At 35.3% G+C, this 25,552-nt stretch overlaps 1 protein-coding gene and 1 pseudogene across 2 annotated transcripts in view; both read left to right on the top strand.

Moving 5' to 3' along the window:
• LOC128246878 (protein strawberry notch homolog 1-like) overlaps positions 1-21,511 on the top strand; it is a 42,841-nt gene extending 21,330 nt beyond the window's left edge. For both annotated transcript variants that reach the window (XM_052965404.1, XM_052965403.1), the window contains exons 24-32: positions 158-292; positions 857-918; positions 2,572-2,673; positions 2,854-3,030; positions 16,557-16,639; positions 16,993-17,076; positions 17,823-17,928; positions 18,406-18,550; positions 19,563-21,511. In XM_052965404.1, coding sequence (XP_052821364.1) covers positions 158-292; positions 857-918; positions 2,572-2,673; positions 2,854-3,030; positions 16,557-16,639; positions 16,993-17,076; positions 17,823-17,928; positions 18,406-18,550; positions 19,563-20,672 — 2,004 coding nt within the window. In that variant the 3' untranslated portion in view covers positions 20,673-21,511. The remainder of the gene's footprint in view (positions 1-157; positions 293-856; positions 919-2,571; positions 2,674-2,853; positions 3,031-16,556; positions 16,640-16,992; positions 17,077-17,822; positions 17,929-18,405; positions 18,551-19,562) is intronic.
• Positions 4,492-7,085, top strand: LOC128246879 (putative nuclease HARBI1; annotated as a pseudogene).
• Positions 21,512-25,552: the final 4,041 nt, after the last annotated feature.

Raw genomic sequence — 25,552 nt, 5'->3', positions numbered from 1 at the left:
TAAACCAAAATCCAAATAGAACCATATTCAAACATGTTCATAAATTTATCTCTGACATGAAAATATTTTCTTAGATGCAAAAGGCCTACTCGGGATAACGGGGTGTTTATTCTGATTATTGCTGTTGCTCTACAATGTGATGTCCCCATGGTTTCAGGAAAGCCTGGTGTTGATGGGCCTGGTGGACATTGAGATGATGAGGAATGGCCTCGTGTTGAAGGATCGAGATACCAGCGATGTTTCCAAGTTCCTCAACAGAATCTTGGGGTTGCATGTGGAGAAACAGAACATGGTAGGGATAGCTGGTTTGTAACATTGGTGAACAGAATGTTCTGAGTTAAGTTGGTGTTTATTAAGCTTTCTAAAATGTATAATCTAAAATGCTGATGTCAGATGTGTAATTGTCAGTTTTCGCAAATAAATCACATTGTGTCATTACCCTGGTACTAGTCTTCCCATCTCTCAATCAGTCCATCTGTCTGTAGAAACAGTTTTGTGCATGCTTCATCTCCAAAACTTTGTTTGGATATAAACGAAATGTTAATCAAGATCAAGCCCAGCGGTGTACGCAGTAGGCATGGTTTACCTGGACTTTTTTTCACAGTTATTGCCCTTTTTTCACAAAAGAGACTTCACATTCACATCGAGACTAATGTGTGTGTTTATCTCCGAAACCATTGGCAGGATATTGATAAAATTCACAGGTTTCATTAGTATCAAGTGCATGCACTCTTGGTGAAATACATGCTTGTACCCTTTTGTTGCTTAGAGAAAACACATATACGGTCATTTTGCTAATTATTAGAAGTTTCAGTGGTGATTGACATTTTCTAATGTTTTGTTGTATGTATTACAGATATTCACATACTTCACGGAGAGCATGAAATTGATCATACAGAATGCAAAGAAAGAAGGAAGGTGAGATAACTGTTCAAATTGAAGTATTTACAACTCAACTTCCATTCCATAAGTGAATGCCTTTCAAATGAATGGAACAAATTCAGATATGTGTTTGTCTTGTTATTGTTTGTATTGTGTAAGCAGGCACCGAAAAACTTAAATCTGCGTGTTAGATAGTGTATATTTATAATGTTAAACATACCGGTTTTGTTGTCATTAGTGTTTTAATTTTATGTTATAAAGTGATTTGAAGTGATTGAGTTTTTCCCGCGTTATTGTGACATCATTTGATAAACTGATAACAATTCTTGAATGGAAAACTGAACTTTTGGTGTTGATATAAGGAATGAATTGTGTGACTGATGTCATTATTGGGGATATGGATGTGATTGGGCTGACTCCGCACACTTTAACTAGCCACACTGCGTTCATACCCCGATAATGACATCAATCCCGCAATTCATTCCTTAACTCAAATCCTTGCTTGTGGGAAGATCTGGCCCCAATTTCTCGAAACTTCTCGAGTCCCTTATAACAGGATTAAGCTAATCTTATGATTTTTGGTTTTCAATAAATTGTGTACTATTAACTTCTTTAAGAGTTTTTATACTTTAGATAGAAATGATCTTTATAATAATCACAATAAACCAGTTTTCAATTATCAAAATTCAATTTAAGTATGTGTTTTGCCTAATTGAAATAAGCTACTTAAGCCTGTTAATCTTAAGAAGTTTCGAGGTTGGGGCCTGATGACGGCACATGCAATGTTTATCATGAAGAAGACCAATTTTCAATGGTGCTATTTGTAGTTTTTTGCCGATGATCGATTATAATCGACAATTGATCGGAAAGGCCTACATCGGTGAGAATTGATAGTGAAATTTGAAAAATCAATTATGGAAACAATGGACGTAACTGCTACCAACTACCAGTAAAAATTGTCATGAAAATATGTTTGGGTTTCTGGTAAATGCTAGTAAATGTTGAAATGTTAAGGTGTTACTATGTTAAGTTATCTAGTCTTATTCTTATCAAGTCAGTAAGTCACTACATTACCTTATTACAAGTTTTCTTTGTAAATTAACTGCTAAAGGATTGGTTCTCATGTTTGTGGTTTAAAAGTGATTTTTAGAATAACATCTTACCGACATCTTACCTTGTAAGAATTAAATTTTCTCAGTTTTCTGAAAGAAAATGTTCTTGTACAACATATACTTGTTACTGACTGATTATCAAAAGAAGTTGATATCTTTCTTTGTGTTTATTTTACACATGTATACAATACTAAATGTAAGACAAAAATTAGAGCCTGTTATGTCATATTCTGTAAAAGTAACTTGTGAACACTAAAGGATTAGTGCATTTTGAATAAATAATGTAATTTATACGAAGAAATGTACAACCGATATTGTAAGGGAATATTGATGCTTAAAATTGGTGCATGTACTGTATATGTATGCCTTAAATATGATGGCCAAAGATAATTAAATAATGATTAAATCAATTAATTTTTTATCATTGATCGGTTTCATAAACCGATTATCGATAGTAATTTTTCTGTCCGATTCCCAACACTAGCTATTTGTATCTATGCCAATAAAATTATTATTCTAGGAAGAGGTATATGTTAACCTGCTTAAGTTTGATCTGATTGTGGTTGTTCCTTTTCAGGTACAATGAGGGAATGCTGGACATCACTGCTGCCAGTGTTGAAATGGTTGGAACCCCGAGAGAGATCTTTACCCTCTTTAACAAGGGACACACATCTACCAGGTACTAGGCTGTATAGTCTATAATCTTATTCCTTTCTCTTAATGAAATGTCTCATCAGATGGCATTTTTAGAATAAAAGTTATTTATAAATTAACATGACTAAAATATAATTTGTCAGTGGACCTATACACGTATACCATGCATCTTTATTATGTTCAAATCAGTTGATTGTTGTCCTAGGTTGGTTGAACTGAACGTGGACCGGGGTATGAGCTGGGAGCAGGCTGTAACAAGAGCAGACAACTACTCCGGGAAATATGACAGTTTCTACGTTTCAAGGCGGGACGTTTGGGGACGGAAACTGTTCATTCTAGCTACACAGAAGGAGGGCTCCACCCACTTGTTCAGGATTGCAAGGTATTTACTAATAGAAGGTGAGAAGGGCAGATAACTGTGCTGGGACTCCAGACAGTTTAAACTTTAAACAGGAAGTCTTTGGCAGCAAAAAACTAATCTGTCACAGATTGCATGCTATTTAAGGATTCCCAGGTGGTGTCGGGTCAAAAAGGCCCAGTAACAGAAAGGCCTGGGGCCGTGATTACGAACGGTCTCAAGTATGAGTCTGGACTCACACTCACTTATTACAGACTCTATTTTTTTAACGGTGTTTACAAAGAGACTCAGACTCAGACTCTGACTCAAATCATTGAGACTGAGTCTGAAAACGTAAGTCTACTACGTAGCTGTCTCACGTGAAGTAAATCTCAACTGTCATGGCGGACAGACAACTTGACAGATATTACCGGTATCGTAGATTTAGGTTGCCTCGTCGACCGCGTGTATTTACCGACAGAAACAACCCTTTAGAGATTTTAGATGTAGAGAGTGTCCGGAAAAGATATAGATTTTTTCCGGACTCAATCATGATATTAGTTGGAATCGTGGAGCCAACGATCGGTACAGCGACGATGAGGAGCAACCCGCTCCCCCCTCTCCTGACGGTATTGTGTTGCCTTCATTTTTTTGCAACCGGAGCGCATCACATCGTAATTGCACAGGCTCATGGCGTGTCCAGGTCGGCTGTCGGCAAGGCAATTCATGCCGTATCTGTTATCCTTGCAGGACTGTTAAACAGATACGTTAAATTTCCAACGGGGTTGGAAATTGAAAGTGTAAAACGAAAGTTTTACAGTGTCGCCGGTAAGTTTGGCTTTTTCTTGTTTTGATGTACTTCTTTGCTGATTTCACAGCCAAATATTTTGAGGTGACTCAGACGGAAATGTCATTTTATTGATTTGGATTTCTTTCTGTTTATTTTTTGAAGTTATGATGAGCAATATCGTATTTGTGGATTTATTAAAAGAATCAATCACAACAAAGACACTAAATTTATGATGACAAAGCATGTGGAGTTAAACATTTATTTTTGTGGACATTCTATGTTGTAATGTTTGTGGATTTTTTTTAATGCACCAGTCAATTGTAACCACGGCCCCCGAGGTCCGGGGATAGCCGGGGAAATGGACCGTGTTTTTACCTATCATGTGGCCCCGCAGTGTCGGGTGAATGCAGTGGTTTTGTCTTCGCTTCAAATATAGCGGTGAATGGGCCTTACCTAGGGTCCCTTGGATGCAGGGGCATTTGGCGGGGATTTACCATCTGTTCATCCCCGTAGGGCGGAGATTTTAGCCTGGTTGGCGGGACCAAAAGTCAACGTCCCAGCTATTCCCCAGACCAGGGGAGGGGGGCCGTGGTTACAATTGACTGGAACATAACTTGGGAGTGTGTTTTTAAAGATTGTGCCTGGTGGATAAATGTACCATTATGAGAAGTTTATGCTACTGTACAGATTAATATTAATTAGTTTTTGATTTGAAACAATGTAATAAAATTATGTTGTTTTTGGTCAATTACTGATAATTCAACAATTCAACCCAGCTAATTTATAGTACTGAAGGTGCCATAAATGGATTACAGGATTTGTGTGTAAAGTGTGGTAAGTTTTTTACTTTTGAAATAACTATCATATTTCTATTCAGTATTTGATAAAATTTGTATTTTTCCATACAAGGTTTCCCAAATGTAGTTGGAGCAGTTAATGGCACTCATGTCAAGATACAGGCACCACCAGACAACGAGGCAGATTATGTGAATAGAAAGGGCTATCATTCCCTGAATGTACAGGTATGAAAATATTAATTTTATATGTTTTCGATTCATTTTGGAAATCTTTTTCTGAAACCAATACTTGTTCCTATGTTGAAGCTTGTTTTAACATTAAAAACTGTTGGTCAAGAAACAAAACAAATCATATTTGGATTCTTCATCTAGGATCTAATAATGGTGAAAATATGGTCACTAACTTGTACTTGTTATCTTTCAGATGGTATGTGATGCAAATTACAGGATAACTGATGTTATTGCTAAATGGCCGGGATCTGTGCATGACAGTCGAATGTTCTCGGAGGGGATCTTGTGCCAGAAGTTGGAGACTGGTAAGTGCATTTGACTTAGATGAAGCTGCAGGTTTATGATGTGATAACATGAATACTTCCATACATACAGTAACCCTGTTTGCTAATAACATTTGCTGATTCTGCGATTGGTTCACAAATTTATGATACTGTGTGTGTGTTTACTGATATTACCAACTTCAGTCCTGAACTGTATGAAATATTGAATGAAATTTTCTTAATTTTTTTTTATGTACGAACCAAAGTGAAAACATCAAAATATGAATATAAAATAAGTCGGTTAAAAGTATTACAGATAAGTGATATGAATGTTTCTCTTGGCAGGACAAATTGATGGACTGCTGCTTGGGGACAGTGGGTACCCATGTCGAAAATACCTCATGACACCCTATGCGAATCCTTGAAATCTGTCGGAGGAAAGGTATTGATAAAAAATCAAGTATATTCATTGATAATTGTTTTCTATCACATCAGTGAATATCAGATGATATTTTACCTGTATAATTATGATCTCATACATCTGTCTCTTTTTTGTTCACATAATGTTTATTTAGCAATGCATTTTAATAAAAAATAAATGACATCAGTGGTCCATTTCAAGTTTTTTGGTCAGTCGGACCTGCCCAGAAGTATCATATGGAATGTTGACGTCCTATAATATGGACACCTGACGTCCTGCATTATGAACTGCTTACGTCATAAAACTGGTGAATGTTGCTGGCAAAATTCACGACATTTATCATTGATCACAATCCAGGGAAATGATATTAAAAGTAAATCTTGTGCAGCCTTTAAGTATTTCTGATATTTTCAGATTCAACACAGCTTTGTGCCGCACCAGAGTGCTCATAGAACAAACATTTGGAATGCTGAAGAGGCGCTTCGCAGTACTGAAATACGGAATAAGAACGACACCAGACAGAGCGGCTGTTTATGTTGCCTCATGTGCAATGTTGCACAACTTTGGTTTTGAGCATGGAGATGTGTATGGACGCCAAACATACGAGGATGATGACATGCCACAAGTGGACAACCAAGGTGTTGATGTTAATGGGCGGACCCAAAGGGATTATATTACCCAAAGGCACTTTGCTGTTTGAACAATCACCCTGTCAATCATTTGTCATTGTTGTACGTGTATATTTTCATATTTCAGTTAAACAGTTACTAACTATTTAAGAAATAAGCAGAAAACATCTAATTTTTATAAACTTAAATATAAGATTCTGCGATCTAATTTTTGTCAGCATTCTTACATAACTTGTTTCCATGGATTTTCAAAAATTGGCTCGTTCCAAGATAAAAAATAATAGTTTTCAAAACGTTCAATCTGTGAGAGTGCAGCTTTAATATTTTTGATAATACCAATTATTGAATGTAATATGCAAGGCTACTTAACAGGGATATGCATTGAAGATAACAGGTTCCTTTAAGACATTAACTGGCTATATTTATCTATAGATGAATTGAAAAAAAACAAAAACTTTTATACTTTATGTAGCTGTAAGTCCATGTTTAACATGTTTAACAATAGGAGAAACTACATAAAACATGTGCTATACATTTAATGGCAAAAGTGTAAGTTGTGGATATCACTTTGAACATCTATCAACGATTGTATTTCTTATTCATTAACACATAAATAAATGTCAGTTTAACAAACAATTCATTATAACTATGTAACTTTACCAAATGGAAGACTGATAATAACACAACATTAACAATCAGATATTACAGTAAAGTGAGGTTCCATAATGAAATGAAATGAAAAACAATATTATACAATTATGTTATCTGAATTGTTACAGATTGTTTTTGATTTGTTATGCTCTTTTGCAATAGTTTATAAGCAATAAGGGATATTTTCAACTTCATTTAAACAGTAACATTCAGTTTCATGGTGTGTATTGAGTAAAGAATGTATACTGTTTATGTCATATCACAGTTCTGTTATTGATTTGTAAAAGATATTGACCAGCATTATTTCTCATCTTTGTTTTTGTAATGGTTTGCTTAACACAATATGGATTTTAGCAAAATTTGCTCTGCTCACTTTTACTGTAACAGTTATTTTGCACATTTTGTTCATCATAATGCATGAGTGTAATTCTTTCTGAAACTGTTGCATGAGTCCACTCGGTCAAATTTACACAATTTTTCATCAGTTGTTTTTGAGTTGTATTGAACAAAGTAAAACTTCATGAAATTATTGTAAGATATGATATATCAACAGTAATACCCCATATAATACCAATGACTAAAATAACCTAGACATTCAAGTTGAAACAATAAATGTATTACAATTTAATCAATAAATGTAGACTTATTCCTATTACACAAATAAGATTTTTTGATTGTAAATACTTTCCATCAAAATGATTTTAGATACATCATCAGAGAAAATACTTCTACATACTTAATAATAAAGGATAATTTCCATCTCAATAACACATGTTGTATATGTTGAAGAACAAATGAGTAGCTCAAATTGATATTACGGTAAATGATTGGTGAATGCTAAAATATTTACTATGGTCTACTTAAGTCTTAGTATGAAGAAATAACTTGTTAAATGTTCATTTCTTTCAAATTAAACTCAGTATCTTTCATTAAATAAATTATTTTAGACATCTATTCATCCTTTTTGGAATATTAAAACAATATCATGGAGTGTGGTAAATATTATCTAGGAGTAAGAGTGGATCTTTAAAGCTGCACTGTCACAGTTTGAACAAGTTTTTTTATTTTTTATCTTGGAACGAGCCAATTTTTGTGAAAATCCAAGGGAACCAGTTATGTGAGATTCATGACAAAAATTAGTTCCCATATTTTTATAATCAAGTGCAAAAATTGATATTTTATGCATTTAAGCCATGAAATATTAATTTTCGAACAGAAATATTGAAATCTATGATATAATTAAAGACAAAACATGAAAAAGTTGTAAAAATGGTAAATGTGTGAGAGTGCAGCTTTAACAATTTATACTGCATTCAAAAAGAGATCTTATGAAAAATTGTAACTTTCATTTCCTAATCCTGGAAAAGTAATGTTGAAATCCATGTTAGCATTTCGCATGGCATTCTCCAGAACAGATTTTTTCAATTGGAAAAGTTCACGTTGTTGAGCTATTTTTAAATCTAAAAGTTCAATCTCCTTTCTTGCTCTGCAAACTTCAAGGTCATGAAGCTCCTCGGTGAGCTCAATCCTATCCATGCACTTCCTACGACCTATGAAGAAATTGTATATTTTTGTTTTTAAGTTTATACATTTATAATGTACACAACAAACATGCAAATATTCCTTAGCATGGATTATAATGAAAGCAAATTTACTCTAAAAACATGCATATATTGCTGTTGATGATTTGAAAATGAAATAAGGCATTAAGACCACCAATGTTGAAAAAAAATATATCTTTCAAATGCAAAAGGCAGTTAACAACTGAAATTAATATGTTTTCCTTTTTAACCAAATTTCATCTGCATCCATATTATGCCATTCATCATTTCGTGTAAGTGTTTAATATTTATGATTTGACTGATATACATATATATCCTATGTTCCTGATTTTGTGTTAAATATGAATATACCGTTGAAAATGTACTCATAGAAACATATCAAAACAATGAGTTATACAAATGGTTTACGTTTCTTTGTATTTGTCTGCATCACTCTGGGTTCATCTGGGTGTTCATGGGACACACTTGGATGTTCAATGGCATGAACTGACACTGTTTCTTGATGCGTGCTGATGTGCTTACTCTCTGTCACTGAAATGTTCATGCAAAGTTACAGTAATGTATAAGAAAATGTGTAAAACTTACTCTCATATTAGATTATGAAAAGTAATTGGACAGAACATAGAGTACCGAGCAGTACCACTTGTGAAGACATTGACAATTTTGACCACTCTCTTTCTTTAGAAAACATTCTAACCCCCTTTAGGATGCTATACTACATCTCAACTGGAGGCAATGGTAACATACTATAAAACTACTGTGTACAAAAACTAAACATCACTTCAATTGATATCATTCTACATGTAGAAATTGAAGATGAGAGAAGAAGGTAACTAACAAGAGCTGTCATAAGACTCGACAAACCCAAAACACAATATCAGGAAAGGTCTCTATAAACTCTTCCTATATACCAAGTTTGGTCACAATATGTAGACCCTTTCTTAGGTTATTCAATACCAACCCTTTTTCTATTAATAATATTAAGTCAATCGAAGGAAGGATATTAGACTTATAAGGGAAAATCCCTAAATCCCAAAATTTACCTTAAAACTTTAACCAGACGCCGACGCTGGGACGAGTAGTATAGCCCTCCTTATTCTTTAACATTGATTATAAGAATGGTGCCCTAAAAAAAAATCATGACTATCATTTATCAAGACAAACTGAACTTTAATATAAAAGGCCTCATAAAAGTATATTATAAGACTCTTACTTGGGGCTTGTTGCACAACCAAATCTGCAACACTGGCAGCATCTTCCACAGGCTCTATCACTGAAAATAAGATTTGTTTCCCTATTAATGGTTCTTATAGCTACAAAACATCATGCAATACAGTGTAAACTAGATTGTGCCATGTTAAATGTTTTTTTACATTGTTTCCATTATATCATTTTACTTCCATTATGGGAATTATTATGTTAAAAGGTAACATCTATGATTGAAGCAGTTGCACATTACCATTATTTTAACAGGATAAAAAATGGCTGAAACATATAATTCAATTAACTGATACATTCAGCAATTTTTCAAAGGGGTACCTCCAGATTCTTTCCCGCCTGGGATCCCTATGAGTTGGGGCTTGTCCGTGAGAAATTCAAGGACAATTTCCTCTGCCAGTGTTATCTTGCCAACTGGACCGCCACCAGTGGCCATGTTTTCGTTATACTTTTTCTTGGCTAAAAGAATAATGGATTCTTTATACTGATGTTTAAATACATAAATAATTGAATGTAAAGCTTTACTGAATTTCCACCATGATATTATTCAAAGATTTTACTCTAAGACTTTGCACATATGAAGTGTTTTGATTAGATAATAATGTATTATTAATTATGAAAATCTGTATAATATACCAGTGATAAGTATCAAAACATTTATTACATTATACCTCTACTTTTCACATTCTGGAACAATTTCTTAACCTCTGCAGGTGTCCGCTTTACATTGCTTGATCTGCAATTGAAATGGCCACCCTTCAGATTAATCAATTTTTTTTATAATGAACAGGAAATATTTTACAAGTAACTAAAATAATATAAATAAATTAATTCCACTTCCAACATAGATTCTATATAAATACAAGCAGTCAGAATTTCTGCAAGAAAATACTTTCCCAGAAGAGAAACATATTCAAATGAGACAAATGAGGTCTTTCAAACCACCTTAAAGCAGCAGGTACATGTAATGCTGTATGCTGTTAAAATCCTATTGCTCATAAAAGAAGTTCTTTAATGCAGACTTTGTATTGATATTTATACACTCATTGCGTTAAATTTAAGATGAAAATAGCCACTGAAAGCTTAATCATTTAAGGTAACGTTTAACCAGCTTATCTAACTTACGCATTCAAGTCATCGGCCACCTTATTCCAGGCGGCCGACTTTTCTTTGAATGTGATTCCGTCGGCAAATCCTCCGTATAACACGTCGTACTGTTCAATCACTAGCAGCACGGCACACAGTCCCTCTTTTTCATCCCAGGTCGTCCTTTGTTTTTCTAGCGACATTTTACATCAAACACAGCCGACAGTCACTCAGGAGCTTGCATTGTACAGGTATCTGATTTTGACTACATTGGTAATATGCGTCTAGAAATTCTGAGCAAAGTTCAAGAACGATAACGCTTGAAAAAGTAAACAATGGCCGCTTACGTTCATGCAAGTATAAATATTGCGGAATCGGACTCAGGCTCAACGTTGAGACTGAGTCAGAGACTGTTTGAAATCATGTAATATTCGACAAGCTCAGCTGAGTCTGGACTTGGACTCAGGTGCTGAGACTGAGTCCAACTTTCAGACTCAGTCTTGAGACTGTTCGTAATCACGGCCCCAGGTCCAGAAAGGCCCACTTTGAAATAAAAGAACAACACCTTTATTGTAAGTGGGTTTGACTTTGATAGGATAAGGGGTGTGTGTCTTTGATGAGGTGATAATGATAATAATTAATATAATATCCTAGTCTGGTTATATTTTTTCTTTGATGTTTAACAGTTAGTTTGGTCAAAAAGAAGTGTGATAAATGTTGCATCTGCTGTATATTTAAATAATTTCCCCAAGTTCAAGGTTATCCCTGTCGTAGCGTTTCCAAAAATGAGAAGATCTATGCAGAAAATACATGTCAATATATTTTGTATGGGAACAGAGATTTGATAATTGTAACCTCTCATCAGTTATTATTCTTATAGGTTCAACTTGTGTCACTACAAATTGTCATGGGTTGTCCCACCTCCAACGATAAATCAATGACATAATATATCTCATGTCTTGAATGATATTCGCAAAATTCATTAAATTGTTCAGTATGTGTATAAATATAAAAAAGGTTGTATATAGTGCTATTTTAGATAATGCTGTTTGTGCTATTTCTGTAGTGTATTTTGCATAAAGTAATATGCGCCAGGTGTAGGCTGCATTTTCTTTTCAGAGCTCCTGAATATTAGTAGGTTTGAGTGATTTATACCTGGACTTATATTCTAAAAGTTGGACATATTGGATATTATTTTATTGTGATTGCAGTGCTGTAAAATTCAACTGGATTTTGTAAATGATTTTAGAGTAATTTGGATTTTAAACAAACATTTTGAGACATATTTTGAAAAGTATTTCATGACCTGCAGCAATTATGTGTTTTACTGAGCGAAAATCATCACGGTTGGTGTATACAAGAGCAGAGCTGTACAGTATTGGACAATTATCAGGTGCACAAAGGAGGCTTAATCCTATGACTTACAAATCATTGAAGCAAATTGGCTTAGCACAATACAGAGGGACTAGAGGTGGTAGTTATCAGATTAGGCGACCATGGGACACTAACAACGGTGTAAATAGCAACAATTTAAAGTTACTGCCCCAACAAATTACAAATATTGTTGGGTCTAATATTGGGACTAAGTCAATTAAAATATGTGAGCACTTTGGGGGAAACATAATACGTATTCAGCCCGACAACTGCACACAAACAGCAGGGAAGAAAAACATAAGAATTTGCTCCGTAAATACTCGATCAGTTAAAAATAAAACATTATCAATATGTGATTTTATCCTTACAAAGGACTTTGACATTTGTGCCATAACCGAAACTTGGCTCGGTAGCTCTGTAGATAAGTCATGCACCAGTGAACTAGTACCAGAGGGTTACAAAATGAAGCATGTCCCTCGTAGAGGTAGGCGAGGCGGAGGGGTAGCCATCATTCACAAAGCTTCCATACACATCAACATTATTGCATCAAGCAAAGACCATGATTTTTCTCAGTTTGAGTTCATGGATTGCAATGTGGTTATAGGCAAACATTCAATACGGCTTGCTGTTATTTACAGACCACCCCCATCAAGAGAAAATGGCCTGAACGCAAACACGTTTTTAGAGCAAGAATGGCCCCTTTTCTTATCGAAACATGCTACAGAAGGCAACTCTTCAGTAATTGTAGGAGACCTCAACTTTCATCTCGACCAACCTACAAATAGTGACACCAAAAAGTTTAATAGCAATTTAGATGCTTTTGGCATGCATCAACATGTTGCAGAACCAACCCATGTTGCTGGACATACACTGGATGTAGTGATAACCAGAGATAATAACAATGTCATTTCAAATGTTGAAGTCATAGATCCTGGTCTGTCAGATTCCAACGGAAGGATCTCACGTGACCACTTCGCAGTTACATTTCATGTGGAAGCTTCCAAGCCACCCCCAATTCGTAAAGCTGTGTCTTACCGAAAGTTGCGTTCGATTGACATTAATTCATTTAGAGACGATATTAGGAAAACAGATCTTTTTAACGCTCGAGGAATATCTTCAAATATTGATGACTTCATTGAAGAATACTCAAATGAACTGACGTTAATTTTGGACAAGCACGCTCCATTGACAACCAAAACTATCACGTTAAGACCTTCATGTCCATGGTATTCTGAGCAGCTTCATGATGCAAAACATCAGAAACGCAAATTAGAACGAAAATGGCGTGAGAGTAAACTTTCGATTGATCATGACATTTATAGATCACAATGCGCTGTGGTAAATAGGATGCTGAAACAAGCCCGTGTTGACTTTTACACGAGCAAAATTGAATCTTATGGGAGTGACCAGAAAAGTCTGCATAGAATAACTAAAACTCTTCTTGGAAACACAAATGAGGTAATTTTACCATTGCATTCGTCTCCAAAACAGCTCGCTCAGAATTTCAGCGACTTCTTTATTGGGAAGATCGAAAATATCAGAGACAATATTACCTCACAAAAGCAGTCTTCATCTGGTGTTGGTGATATAGAAGCTGATTATATAGGAGTTGAATATGATAAGTTTACACCAACATCTGAGGATGAAGTGAAATCGATAATCCGTAAGTCAGCCAGTAAATCATGTGAATTGGATCCTATCCCAACATGGTTACTTAAAGAATGTCTTGATGAGCTTACACCTGTGATGACCAAAGTCATAAATGCATCCCTACAATCTGGATATGTGCCACGATCATTCAAACACTCACGAATAAGACCACTTCTAAAAAAGCCAAGTCTAGACGCAAATGTTCTTAAAAATTACAGGCCAGTGTCTAATTTGCCTTTTATATCAAAAATCTTGGAGAAAGTGGTAGATGTCCGAATTGAAAATCATCTAAAAAACAATGAACTTCATGAAGTCAACCAGTCAGCCTATCGGAAATTCCACTCAACCGAAACCGCACTGTTGAAAGTTCAAAATGACATTCTTCAATCACTGGACAGAAATAATGTAACTATTCTAGTAATGTTAGATCTGTCGGCTGCTTTCGATACAATTGACCACGAGACGCTTCTTACTCGCTTAGAACATCACTTCGGTATCACAGGGACACCACTTACATGGATGAGGTCCTACCTCAGTGATCGCTATCAAACAGTAGCCATTAATGGTGAACTCTCGGACCCAGTGCTGATGAAGTACAGCGTACCTAAAGGGTCTGTTCTTGGCCCCAAAAACTATACAATGTACACAAAGCCTGTTGGAGCTATTTGTAGAAACCATGACTTGGACAACCATTTCTATGCGGATGATTCGCAATTATACTTATCGTTCAAACCATTAAACACAATTTCAATTGAAGAATCTGTCAATCGCATTGAACACTGTCTGAATGACATAGTGAAATGGATGAACAACAACATGTTAAAGATAAATGCGGACAAAACAGAATTAATCATATTCTCATCTGAGCACAACTCAAAAACAGTTTCAAATGTCTCCGTCACCGTCGATGGCTCTGTAATCAAACAATCACCAAGTGTTAGGAATCTGGGCGCTTATCTTGACTCAAACATGAAGCTGGATCAACACGTCAATAGTGTTTGTAGAAATTCTTACGCACAATTGCGACACATTGGCCATATAAGACCTTATCTAACACTGAACGCAACCAAATCTCTGGTAAACTCTCTTGTTACATCTCGCATAGACTACTGCAATGCTCTCCTGTACGGTGTTCCAAAGCAGATATTAAACAAACTACAAACTGTTCAAAATACGGCAGCTAGAATTGTTACGAGGACAGCAAGGTACGACCATATAACCCCCGTGCTACAGGAACTACATTGGCTCCCTGTGCAATGCAGAGTAGAGTACAAAATTCTAACACACACATTTAAAGCGCTCCATGACCAATCGCCTGCGTACATTGTGGACATGTTAGAAATATACAGAGCATCCAGAAATCTGAGGTCGAAAAATAAGTCACTAACGTTAGTTGTGCCTAAATGTCGGACGGCGCGTTATGGTGACAGAAGTTTCCAGTCAGCATCAGCTAAGTTATGGAATGCCCTACCATCTGACATCAGAGACTGTAACACCTTGCAAAGTTTTAAGAAGGCTCTGAAAACCCACTATTTTAAACAGTATTATGGACGATAAGTGTTTTATTATTTTATTTCCGAGTGCATGGATCTATCCGGGATTTAACAGCTTGTTGTTACTTTATCTTTAAATTTTATTGGTTTTCACTAACTCTGAAATTATTATTCTATTATTTTATAGTTATTTCAAACATTTTATATTATATTAATTTTGTACATATGTACTATGCATAAACACTTTGTTTTAATTGACTAGCGTTAATATTGTTATAAGCATTTTAGTTTGTCTATTGTTTTATATTACATTGTAAAGCACTTTTGAACATACTTTATGTATGAAAAGAGTGCTATAGAAATATGGTATATAATAATAATAATAATAATAAAAGTGTGATTTGATGCAAAATGTTAATTTCTGAATTATTTATACTGATAACTAATCACATTAATATTTAAGGAAATATAATCAAAGGTTGCTTCTATACTTTTATGAAAAAATGTGTCAAAAACAGATATTAAATTGGGCCTTTTTGGACCATGCCATACTGGTACTTGCCTTTTTTGAAGTTGGCCTATTTGACCCGCATTCTGTCAGGTAGTTTTACTTGAGTCACTTTATAATGGTTACAGAGATTAACAGGCAGATAATTTGTGGTTTACATAACTCAAAACTGGTAAACTTGCTGCTAGAAAGATGGTTCCATTTGGTTGATTATGTTAGTCTTGTATCAACATCCATTATGAGATTGTTGTGTGTATCTGAGGTTGAGGGCTAGGGAAGGTAAATGAACTTTCAATATGACACAATTTGTAACAGGAAATGTTTACCGGTACATGTATGTATTCTGTACAAAACCCTTATAACATTAATGTAGTTTGCAAAGACTGGCAGATCAGATATATGTTGCTTGTGACATTGCTTGTTGTTGAGGCTACAACCATGTTATCACACTTTGTCTGCTCTCAAACTAGGCATTTCTTCCATCAACAAATTTCATCCAGTCTTTACCAAACTCTATAACAATTTTGATGGGTTTTAACATCTCAAGCAAGATGGCTCCACCTCCTGGCACATTGTTGTTTAAATATATTGATATATCCTATCCAATCGGTGACTTAAAAGTCTTTTTGAGATAATATTGATAACAAAATGTAAATATGGGTTTTCAGGTTAGCACAGTGGTTAGCGCACTCGCTTCTCACCTAGGCGCCCGGGGTTCGATGAGAGTTTCGTTTGTGGTTACACAGTGGGACAATTTTCTCCCAGCACTCCGGTTTCCCCCACAACACAAGACCACATTCTCGCACAACATCGTTCCAACCAGAGTGACTTAGTATAAGTTATCATAACTTTCTTCACAATTTAACTAAAATATAATCACTGAATTTGAATATTCCAGACCAAACACCGGCCTGTCTTACATGGATGAGGAGAGGACAGATCTTCTGCACAGGTACCTCCCCATAGACAGGGAAAAAGCAGGTTAGTCATTTCTTCTTTTTAAAGTGAAATATGTTTGGTCAATGATAATGATATCCTTTACCAACTTTTAGGAGAATGAACCAACATTTCAATTGCATAACAAACATGCTTTATGAATTTACTGGCTTGGCCTCTTTCATCGGCACCTTAGTGCAATAACTCAATAACTGCATATAGAAATAGAAGCAGATATTGAGTTCTTGCACCAAGGTGACAGTTCTATACAGCTTTTAAGTATGAAAAAATGTGATCGACCCATCAGATGGAAATGTTTAAAATATTCAGTAACTGTAACACCAGTTGAAACATGTATGAATGTATCCTTTATCCTAAATCTTCCTTGTGTATTACAGAGAAGGGTTGGCGTGAGCAGTATGAAGTGACAATGAACAGTTGTGTGCATGGATCCCACTGTAAAAACAAGGACTTCTGCAAGGGTAACACATCATCACATCACTTTCTAATGTTCTCTAGGCTAGTGAGGTTTTTGCCAAAAAACAGGGTTGAGGGGGGATATTTAAGACAGGACCGGGCAAAGATAAGCAAAATTATAACTAAGAGGGACTAAACGTTGATGGTCCAAATATCGGCAAACACATAATTTCCTCAAAAAAAGCCTAGAATTGTCCATACCAGCTAGTATGAAGCCGTTAATACATCAATTTACACAATTTAAAGAATATTTTGTCACTCTCTCTAAGAGTCTTAGCTGAGTTTACCTGTTTAAATAGTACATAATGGTTTCCCAGTTTAAAGTGTGCAATTAGCATTTGAAAGTAATGTGATTAGTACAGATACATATACCGACAGTATTTTTTTTGCTTGTTTATACTTGGTAGACAACCCCAGTTAATTTTTGAGATTTGATACATCAGTAAGTAAGATTCAATGTGTTTTTAACACAACGATATCAATTTTATGTAAGTTTTTGACAATGATTTTTTTTCTTGCAACTGTATCATCTGGTGTCTAGTCCCTTTAAAACCATTCTGGTTTTGAATTGAAAACTTTGTGCCATCTCCAAACCGAACTGAAAACTTTATGCTATCTCCAAACCGAACTGAAAAATTCATGCTATCTCCAGACCGAACTGAAAACTTCATGCTATCTCCAAACCAAGCATCTAACTTAAGATTGTTTGGCCTCATACTTGTTCTATTTAATGCTTATGATGATTTTCCAGTGGGCAGCCGATGCTACAGCCTGCATCTACTGTGTGGAAGTATTGTGACCTTCATGAGCACACTGGAGGCTGTCCTCAACAGGAATGCCCTCAAACTGAACCTAAGGTAGGAACACAAGTTTTGATTACACAAGTATGCGAGGGTAGTCAAGTAATTATGCAGCCCTAAAAACTGTTAATGTAAATACTACAGCTGTTTAATTGATCTCTTAATTGTTAAATGAATTGGGTAAACACCACAAACTTAAACATAACTCCAAATGTTATTAACCCATATTTAGCTGTCTTTTGAATAAAAAAGTGTTGGATAGTAAGTGTTCTCAATAAAAACTGGCTGCCTAAAACAATTCTTCATAACTCATTTGTACACCTACATATCTGACTGCAATCTTTAATGACAACTGCTTACAGGTGGAGCACACTCCTTATGAGCAAAATATTTTACACTTTGAACACAACGATTAACACACATGAGTTCTACCACACACATGAGATCTTACACACGCATGAAACACAGGAAAGCATAAAATGAATAAAATTTAATGTATTTTTATAATATGTCTTTCCCTTCTTACATTCATAGTAAGACTGAGTCCTCCATCCGCGTGGTCCGTGTCAAATGTAACGATGGAACAAGAGTAGTCGGTGTTAGATACCCGCAGCTACTCATTTCGGAAGTTGAGGCGTCACTTAGGGAACAACGTGTCATGGAAACCCTTCAACAAACTGTGAGTTGTACACTTGACATAGATTTTGTCATTCATCTGTAACATGTTCAGTGGTCGAAATTAACACAAGCCCGCAATCCCTTCACTGGTAAAATGTCTTCCAGGCTTGCTCAAATTCTGAATTTTTTATAGCAGGGCTTGTTAAAAATCTTTATTCCAAGCAATAATATAAGAATTCGGGCTTGTTCATCCTCAAGTCTAATTTCGATGACTGCATGTTTTTTGAAAAGAACCAATTTTGACTTTGTGTAGCATTACAAAAGAAGGTACAAATGCCTCAAATACACTCTATTAAGTGATGGTACAAAATATCTGACTTAACAACATTTAACACTGACTGGACAAACAGGAAAAAAGCAAATGACAAATAGAAAAAACAAAAAACTAACTTGGACAAACACAGAACAAACATGGGCAAACAGGATGAACACAGTGCAAACATGGACAAAAAGAACGCACATTGACAAACAGCCATTTTTATAGCTGATATTTGGTTATGATCCTATTCCCAAAAAGTATAATTTTTTTCAAAAAGCCCACCCATAGAGTTGGTAATTTTCCCAAAATATGAAAAAACAGCCTGACTTCTAGGTAACATCCAGTTCAATTGTTTAAACCTTTGTCCCAGATCAGAATTGGAATATTGTTTTATTATCAGTCTGGTTGAGTCATGATTTACCAACTTGGAATTAAGCGTACTGTGGTAGACAAAGAGATCCAAAAATATGAATATATAGACTGTTTTGATTTACAGTAGTGTTGAAATTTACACATTATTTCTATTTGAGTATAATAAAGATAGGAAATTGGATATTCATATGGCGTATTAAGATGTTTGGCTGCTTGACTTGTATTTTCAACTCCTATCACAAGACTCCCCTCTCACGCAACAGTGTGCTAACAAGAGTGCCCTAATATAAGCTATCATAACTTCTTCACAATCGTTAAAAAAAAAATTAATGTTTAAATTAACTCCTACCACATGAAATAAATAAATGTATTATGCTTTCAGCAACTGAAGTTTGGCCAGTCTGGCAATGTTCTACAGCCTGGTGCACAGGCCACTATGCCTTTTGTTGTACATCCGAGTCAAGCCCAGTACAGTCTCATTATAGGCTCACAGAGCCCAAGAATAGTACCCAATATGCTGGACATGAGCATGTCTCAGCCCGTTGGTGGTGCTCAGTCTGTCAGTGCTTTGCCTGCTTCTCAGCCATTGAACACATCAGATCTTGGAGCAATGAATGCTTCTTCTCCTGTATTCTCAGATGGATTGAATTCTGCAAACTCAAGAATATCTTTAAATTCTTCATCAAGTGCTGCTCCTGGTGAACCATGTGCTAAATCTAGTGCATCTGATGCTTTGCATGATGAGGTCAAACAACTTGCTGATAATGCTAATGCTAAACAGACTGTCAAGTTTAGGGGTGGCTCTGTGACTGAAGAAGTATCTCCAGTGAGCAAAAAGTGCCTTGCTAAGGCATTGAACCCTCCAGTGACAATCAAAAACTTCTTTAAACCAAAGGTTAAGGCAGAGTCAAGCAACAGCAGAGGAAACTGTGATCAAGATGAAGAAGTTAAAGAGAGAGAAGTTAAGGAAGATGGCCAAGCAGGTGTTGGTGAGAAGGTTATAGTAAGTGAAATGTCATATGAACAGTTTCTTGACAGTGGATCTGATTCAAAAGCTGTGATAAGAAAACCTGAAGGTGAGACTGAATTAGAAGCTCATGATGAACATCATAAGGCAAAGGCAACCGGAAATGTGACTTTAAAGGAAGAAGAAAATGGAAGTGAGAATGTGTTTACCCAACTTGCAGAACATAGTAAGGCACAAGATATTTTAAACCCTGATGCAAAAGGAGAAGGAAATAGGGGATTTAACAAAGAGAATACTCCAACATCACTCTCTAGGAAACGAGCATTGGGAGATCCAACCTCTTCTTCCCAGCCAAGGAAGAAGGCCAAACAAGCCACACTGTTCTCAACCTTCGAGAAAATGGCGAGCAAGAAGATTGTAGAGGAACAAAAAGAACAGACTTGCCCTATCTGTCAAAAAGTATTTGAAAAAAGTGTCTCCAATGCTGAACTTAACAACCATATAGACAACTGTATAATAGAATAAGCCATCATGTTCTTGTAGTGAGTGATAGCAATGATGCTAGATATTTTTAAAAAAAGCTTATATTATATTGTTGGTTTGAATTAAAAACAACACTCACTTTTTCCAATGCAATGATCTGAGTTTACAAAGTGCATGTACTATATCATCACCTGCCCAGCAGGGCAGCTCATTGGGACTACTATGTTTGGTGTCATTTTTCGCGTGGTCTTACTCTGTTTGGGTGTACAGTATATAATATCCGTATGCGAATTGGTCATGGTCTGTAGTAGTCATGACAAACATGGCTATAATAGCTATTTTATATGCTGACTGGTTGCCATTTATAGTCCTGACGTTATGGGTCATTAAATAACCTTGACATGAGGCATTCAAAATATCTGCCCTTACCTGACCGTGTTGGAGCTATCTGGTTTAATTGGTGTTCAATTAACATTTATGAAGTGTTATGCCTAGATTACACATTTATCTTACCGGCAAAGGTGTTTTGGATGGTAAATATATTGTACATTTCCATCAATGTCAGAATTTGGCCTGGAAAGAGTTGAGTTAAAAAGAGCAACAGTCTTAGACTTGATGGGAGCCTGATGCTCAAAGAAAAGTCTGAGAAGCTTGGACAGAATATTACCTCTATTGCATTTTTGGTTCATTACTTCAGACAGGTGTCCTTTCCAATTTACGGTGTTCCTGTTATATTATATGCCTTTGCTCTTAATCTGTTAACTATCATGACAAATATACAGAACCATACATGTAGATGTGATATGGAAGTATGTGTTGTTGATAAAAAATTATCGAACATTTTTGTTTACAGTCCATTAAAAGTCATACATTGTGAGGATTTTCATATTTTCTTAGCTGGTAAAACATTGCTTATAAGTATCTTCCATGGCCGAGAGTGTAAGATAGGTTGACCCCAACCCGAGCGTAGGGTGTTTTGTGGAAATGAGATTTACCGAGTTGCCGTAGAAGACCCTACGTGAGGGTCGGGATGAACCTATCTGACACGAGCGTCTATGTTTGATTTCTCTCACCCCAGTTAAACAAAATAAGTGAAAATGTATTTTTTCACTGGAACTAGAATATTTGCGTGTAGATATGTGATGATTCGTGGTTGTCGTGAATATGTGCGTTCTTTAAATAGTTATGAGGAGAGTGCAGCATTATTTCTTGAATGCAAGGTGAAACCCTTTTTAGCTCGACTATTCGAAGAATAGGTGGGCTATACTACTCGCCCCGGCGTCGGCGTCCGGTTAAAGTTTTAGGGCAAGTTGGGATTTTCACTTATAAGTCCAATACCTTTCATTCAATTGAGTTAATACTTCACACAGTTGTTCAGGGCCATCACATGATGAGGTTAGATAACTCCATATTATTCTTTACACAGATTATGGCCCCTGATTGACTATGAAACTCAGGTTTAAGTTTTAGGGCAGGTTGGGATATTTATAAATAACTTCTACACCCCATGTTCAATTGACTTAATACTTCACGCAGTTGTTCAGGACCATCACCCAATGAGGTTACATAACTCCATATTATCCTTAATACAAGTTATGGCCCCTGATTGTCTTAGGTTAAAGTTTTTGGGCAGGTTAAAGTTTTAGGGCAAGTTGGGATTTTCACTTATAAGTCCAATACCTTTCATTCAATTGAGTTAATACTTCACACAGTTGTTCAGGGCCATCACATGATAAGGTTAGATAACTCCATATTATTCTTTACACAGATTATGGCCCCTGATTGACTATGAAACTCAGGTTAAAGTTTTAGGGCAGGTTGGGATATTTATAAATAACTTCTATACCCTTTGTTCAATCGACTTAATACTTCACACAGTTGTTCAGGACCATCACACAATGAGGTTACATAACTCCATATTATCCTTAATACAAGTTATGGCCCCTGATTGACTTAGGTTAAAGTTTTAGGGCAAGTTGGGATTTTCACTTTAAACTCAAATACCATTCATTCAATTGACTTAATACTTCACACAGTTGTTCAGGGCCATCACATGATGAGGTTAGATAACTCCATATTATCTTTTATACAAATTATGGCCCTTGATTGACTATTGGACTTAGGTTAAAGTTTTAGGGCAGGTTGGGATATTTATTAATAACTTCTATACCCTTCATTCAATTGACTTAATACTTCACACAGTTGTTCTGGACCATCACCCAATGAGGTTACATAACTCCATATCCTTAATACAAGTTATGGCCTCTGATTGACTAAGGTTAAAGTTTTAGGCAAGTAAAAGTTAAGGGCAAGTTGGGATTTTAATAAAACAACTTCTATACCTTTTATTCAATGCACTTAATAAAAATTCAAAATTATTTACGACCATCTTACAACAAGAAACATAACTCCATTTTAACCCTAAATACAAATTATGTCCCTTGAATATATATTTTTTTTATTTCTTTTGACAGGCACATTTTTACATTCTTAACCAGTTTTTTACCAAGGGAAAACAAGGAGGGCTATACTATATGGTCATTGATTTTTTTTTATTATTTTTTTTTTTTTTAATTTTATTTTAATTTCTTTTGAAAGGCATATTTGTATATTCTTTACCACATTTTCATAATGGGAAATCAATTTATTTGAATGACTTGCGTCATTTTTTGGGTGGTGGGAGGGCAGCATCAAAGTCACCTTATGTATTGAATAATTTTAGTTAGGTTTGACATAAATAGACCAAACTTGGTAATATTACATTGTTATTGTATTCACTTCAAAGTCAAAGCGGCGAAGTCGAGCGCGCTGTCTTACGACGGCTCTTGTTTTGGTGCCATTTGAAGCGAGATTTATTTTGTCTGTCTGTCCGTCACAAATTTGTGTTGCGCATATTTTATAAAGTGTATTAGGTAGAGTGATGAAACTTCAGTCTGATTAATGTATATGATTTAAAGTTGTTTGTACTTTGAATTCAGTGCAATACCAGCAATTGGAGTGAAACATTTTAAAATTAAATATTATCTGGTGGACTAGATCTTTGGTAACTTCCGGTATGATGCAACGTGCTTTCATTTTGAAGTTAAATGTGCTTTCATGACATACCTTTTTCATGTTTAAGCTAATTTATGTCTAGTCTTAAAATATTTATTTCTGGCAATAGTATTCTGGGAAGACTAAGACGCTTCTTCATGGGCTATTTAAACCATTAATTTATTAAAAACTGATTCGTATGTAAAGAATTAAGACCAATCAAAATATCAGCATTTAATTAATAAAATGGATGAGATTGCAAGAAAAAATGAAATATTGTAAGAAGACCTATTACACACCTCAAGCGATGAAATATTACCTTGTTACAGAAATGGATTGTAATGGAATGTAAGTAATAATATTTGACGATTATGTTTAGGAAAAATAAAATCAAAACGTCATAATTGATTACTTTATTCAGGCCAATCAGGGAAGGCATAAAATTGTTGCGTTTGTTATCTTTCTCAATTAAATTACAAGACACCAAAAGACTTATTAAACGTATAGCATTTGGACTGAGCAAAATATTCATATTTTTTTTTACAGTTCTGCATTTCAGAAACGATATGATTATATCTGTTTAAACGAACCAATGAGGATACTTTAAAGGGACTGTACACCAGATTGGCACCAAAAAAAGTTTTTCTGTAACGAATCTCAGGACAATTATCTAATAGAATATGTTACGCTTTGATATCATAATTGTAAAAAAGTACCAAAATGTAAAAAAAAAATTGTGTCGGAGACCGGGTTCGAACCCGTGTCACCAAAATTGCAGCCCAGCTACGTATCCACTGAGCTACGACGGCTTACTCGGGTGACATAATTAAGCTTTACACCTACCTCGGTAATATCACGTGATAACACCAACTAGCCAAACACGCATAAGGAATGAATTCTACTAGGTAGACATACCCAGTAATCTTTTTTAATGGAAAATACGAAATATATGCTAAACTTAAATAAATTGTAAACTATTAGGTACTGAATTAGTAAGTTTCAATGCATTGTACACATCGATGCCAAGTTTATGTCAGTTTTCGACAATTTTCTTTTTTCCCCCGCTATTTTATCATACGGAGTACAGCCCCTTTAATGGAACAATATAATATAATGTTGTTGTTTTTTCGAAGAATAACAAAGACACCAGACAACTTAAAGTACACAAACTACTATTTTTAGACCATCATACACGGCAAGATGCTCAATATAATACTTTATAGACACTTAAGTAAGAGCTAATGATTCTAATATAGAAGAGGTCGATGAATCGGCTAGAGCTTTTGAAGAGCAATTAAGAACACCATGGAACTGTTAGTGGACAAAGTAGTAGATGGTAGGAGATTAAAATTGAATGCAACGAAGAGTGAAATTCAATTCTAGCCAAAATAAAACGTATTTTAATGAAAGACATAATGAGTTTACCGTTTGACAACCGAAATAAAGCATCCGTATTTAGACCTGTACTAGAATTAATCATGTTTAAATTAACCGAAACAGGACAGAGGTTGGAACCAGGTAGCTTCAATAAAGGTTTTTTTCAAAACCATTTCACCGAATTGAAACGTTTTCGATACATAGAAACTACTAAATTTTCTTCTAACACAGAAACATCTGAACGCAATATACACTTATACTTAGCTAAATCACTCAATGTAGCTGGCACCAAATTAAACTTTTTAGCTTATAAGAGAAACAAAGATAACCACATAAAAACAAGATTGTCTTGAACCTTAAAATAATCAAAAGACCAATTTGACCTGAAATAGCTGGAATTGTAATTTCGGCCTGTTCAACACGATGGCCGTTTAATATAGAGATCCCTTTCAAAGTAAAATTAATAAAGCCAAAATAAAATAAACAGATGTTTTATTGAGCCATTAGCAAAC

This window comes from Mya arenaria, chromosome 9 (assembly GCF_026914265.1).
Source record: "Mya arenaria isolate MELC-2E11 chromosome 9, ASM2691426v1".
Lineage (NCBI taxonomy): Eukaryota > Metazoa > Mollusca > Bivalvia > Myida > Myidae > Mya > Mya arenaria.
The sequence above is the reverse complement of the archived record's forward strand: the minus strand, read 5'-3'. Positions and strand labels throughout refer to the sequence as shown.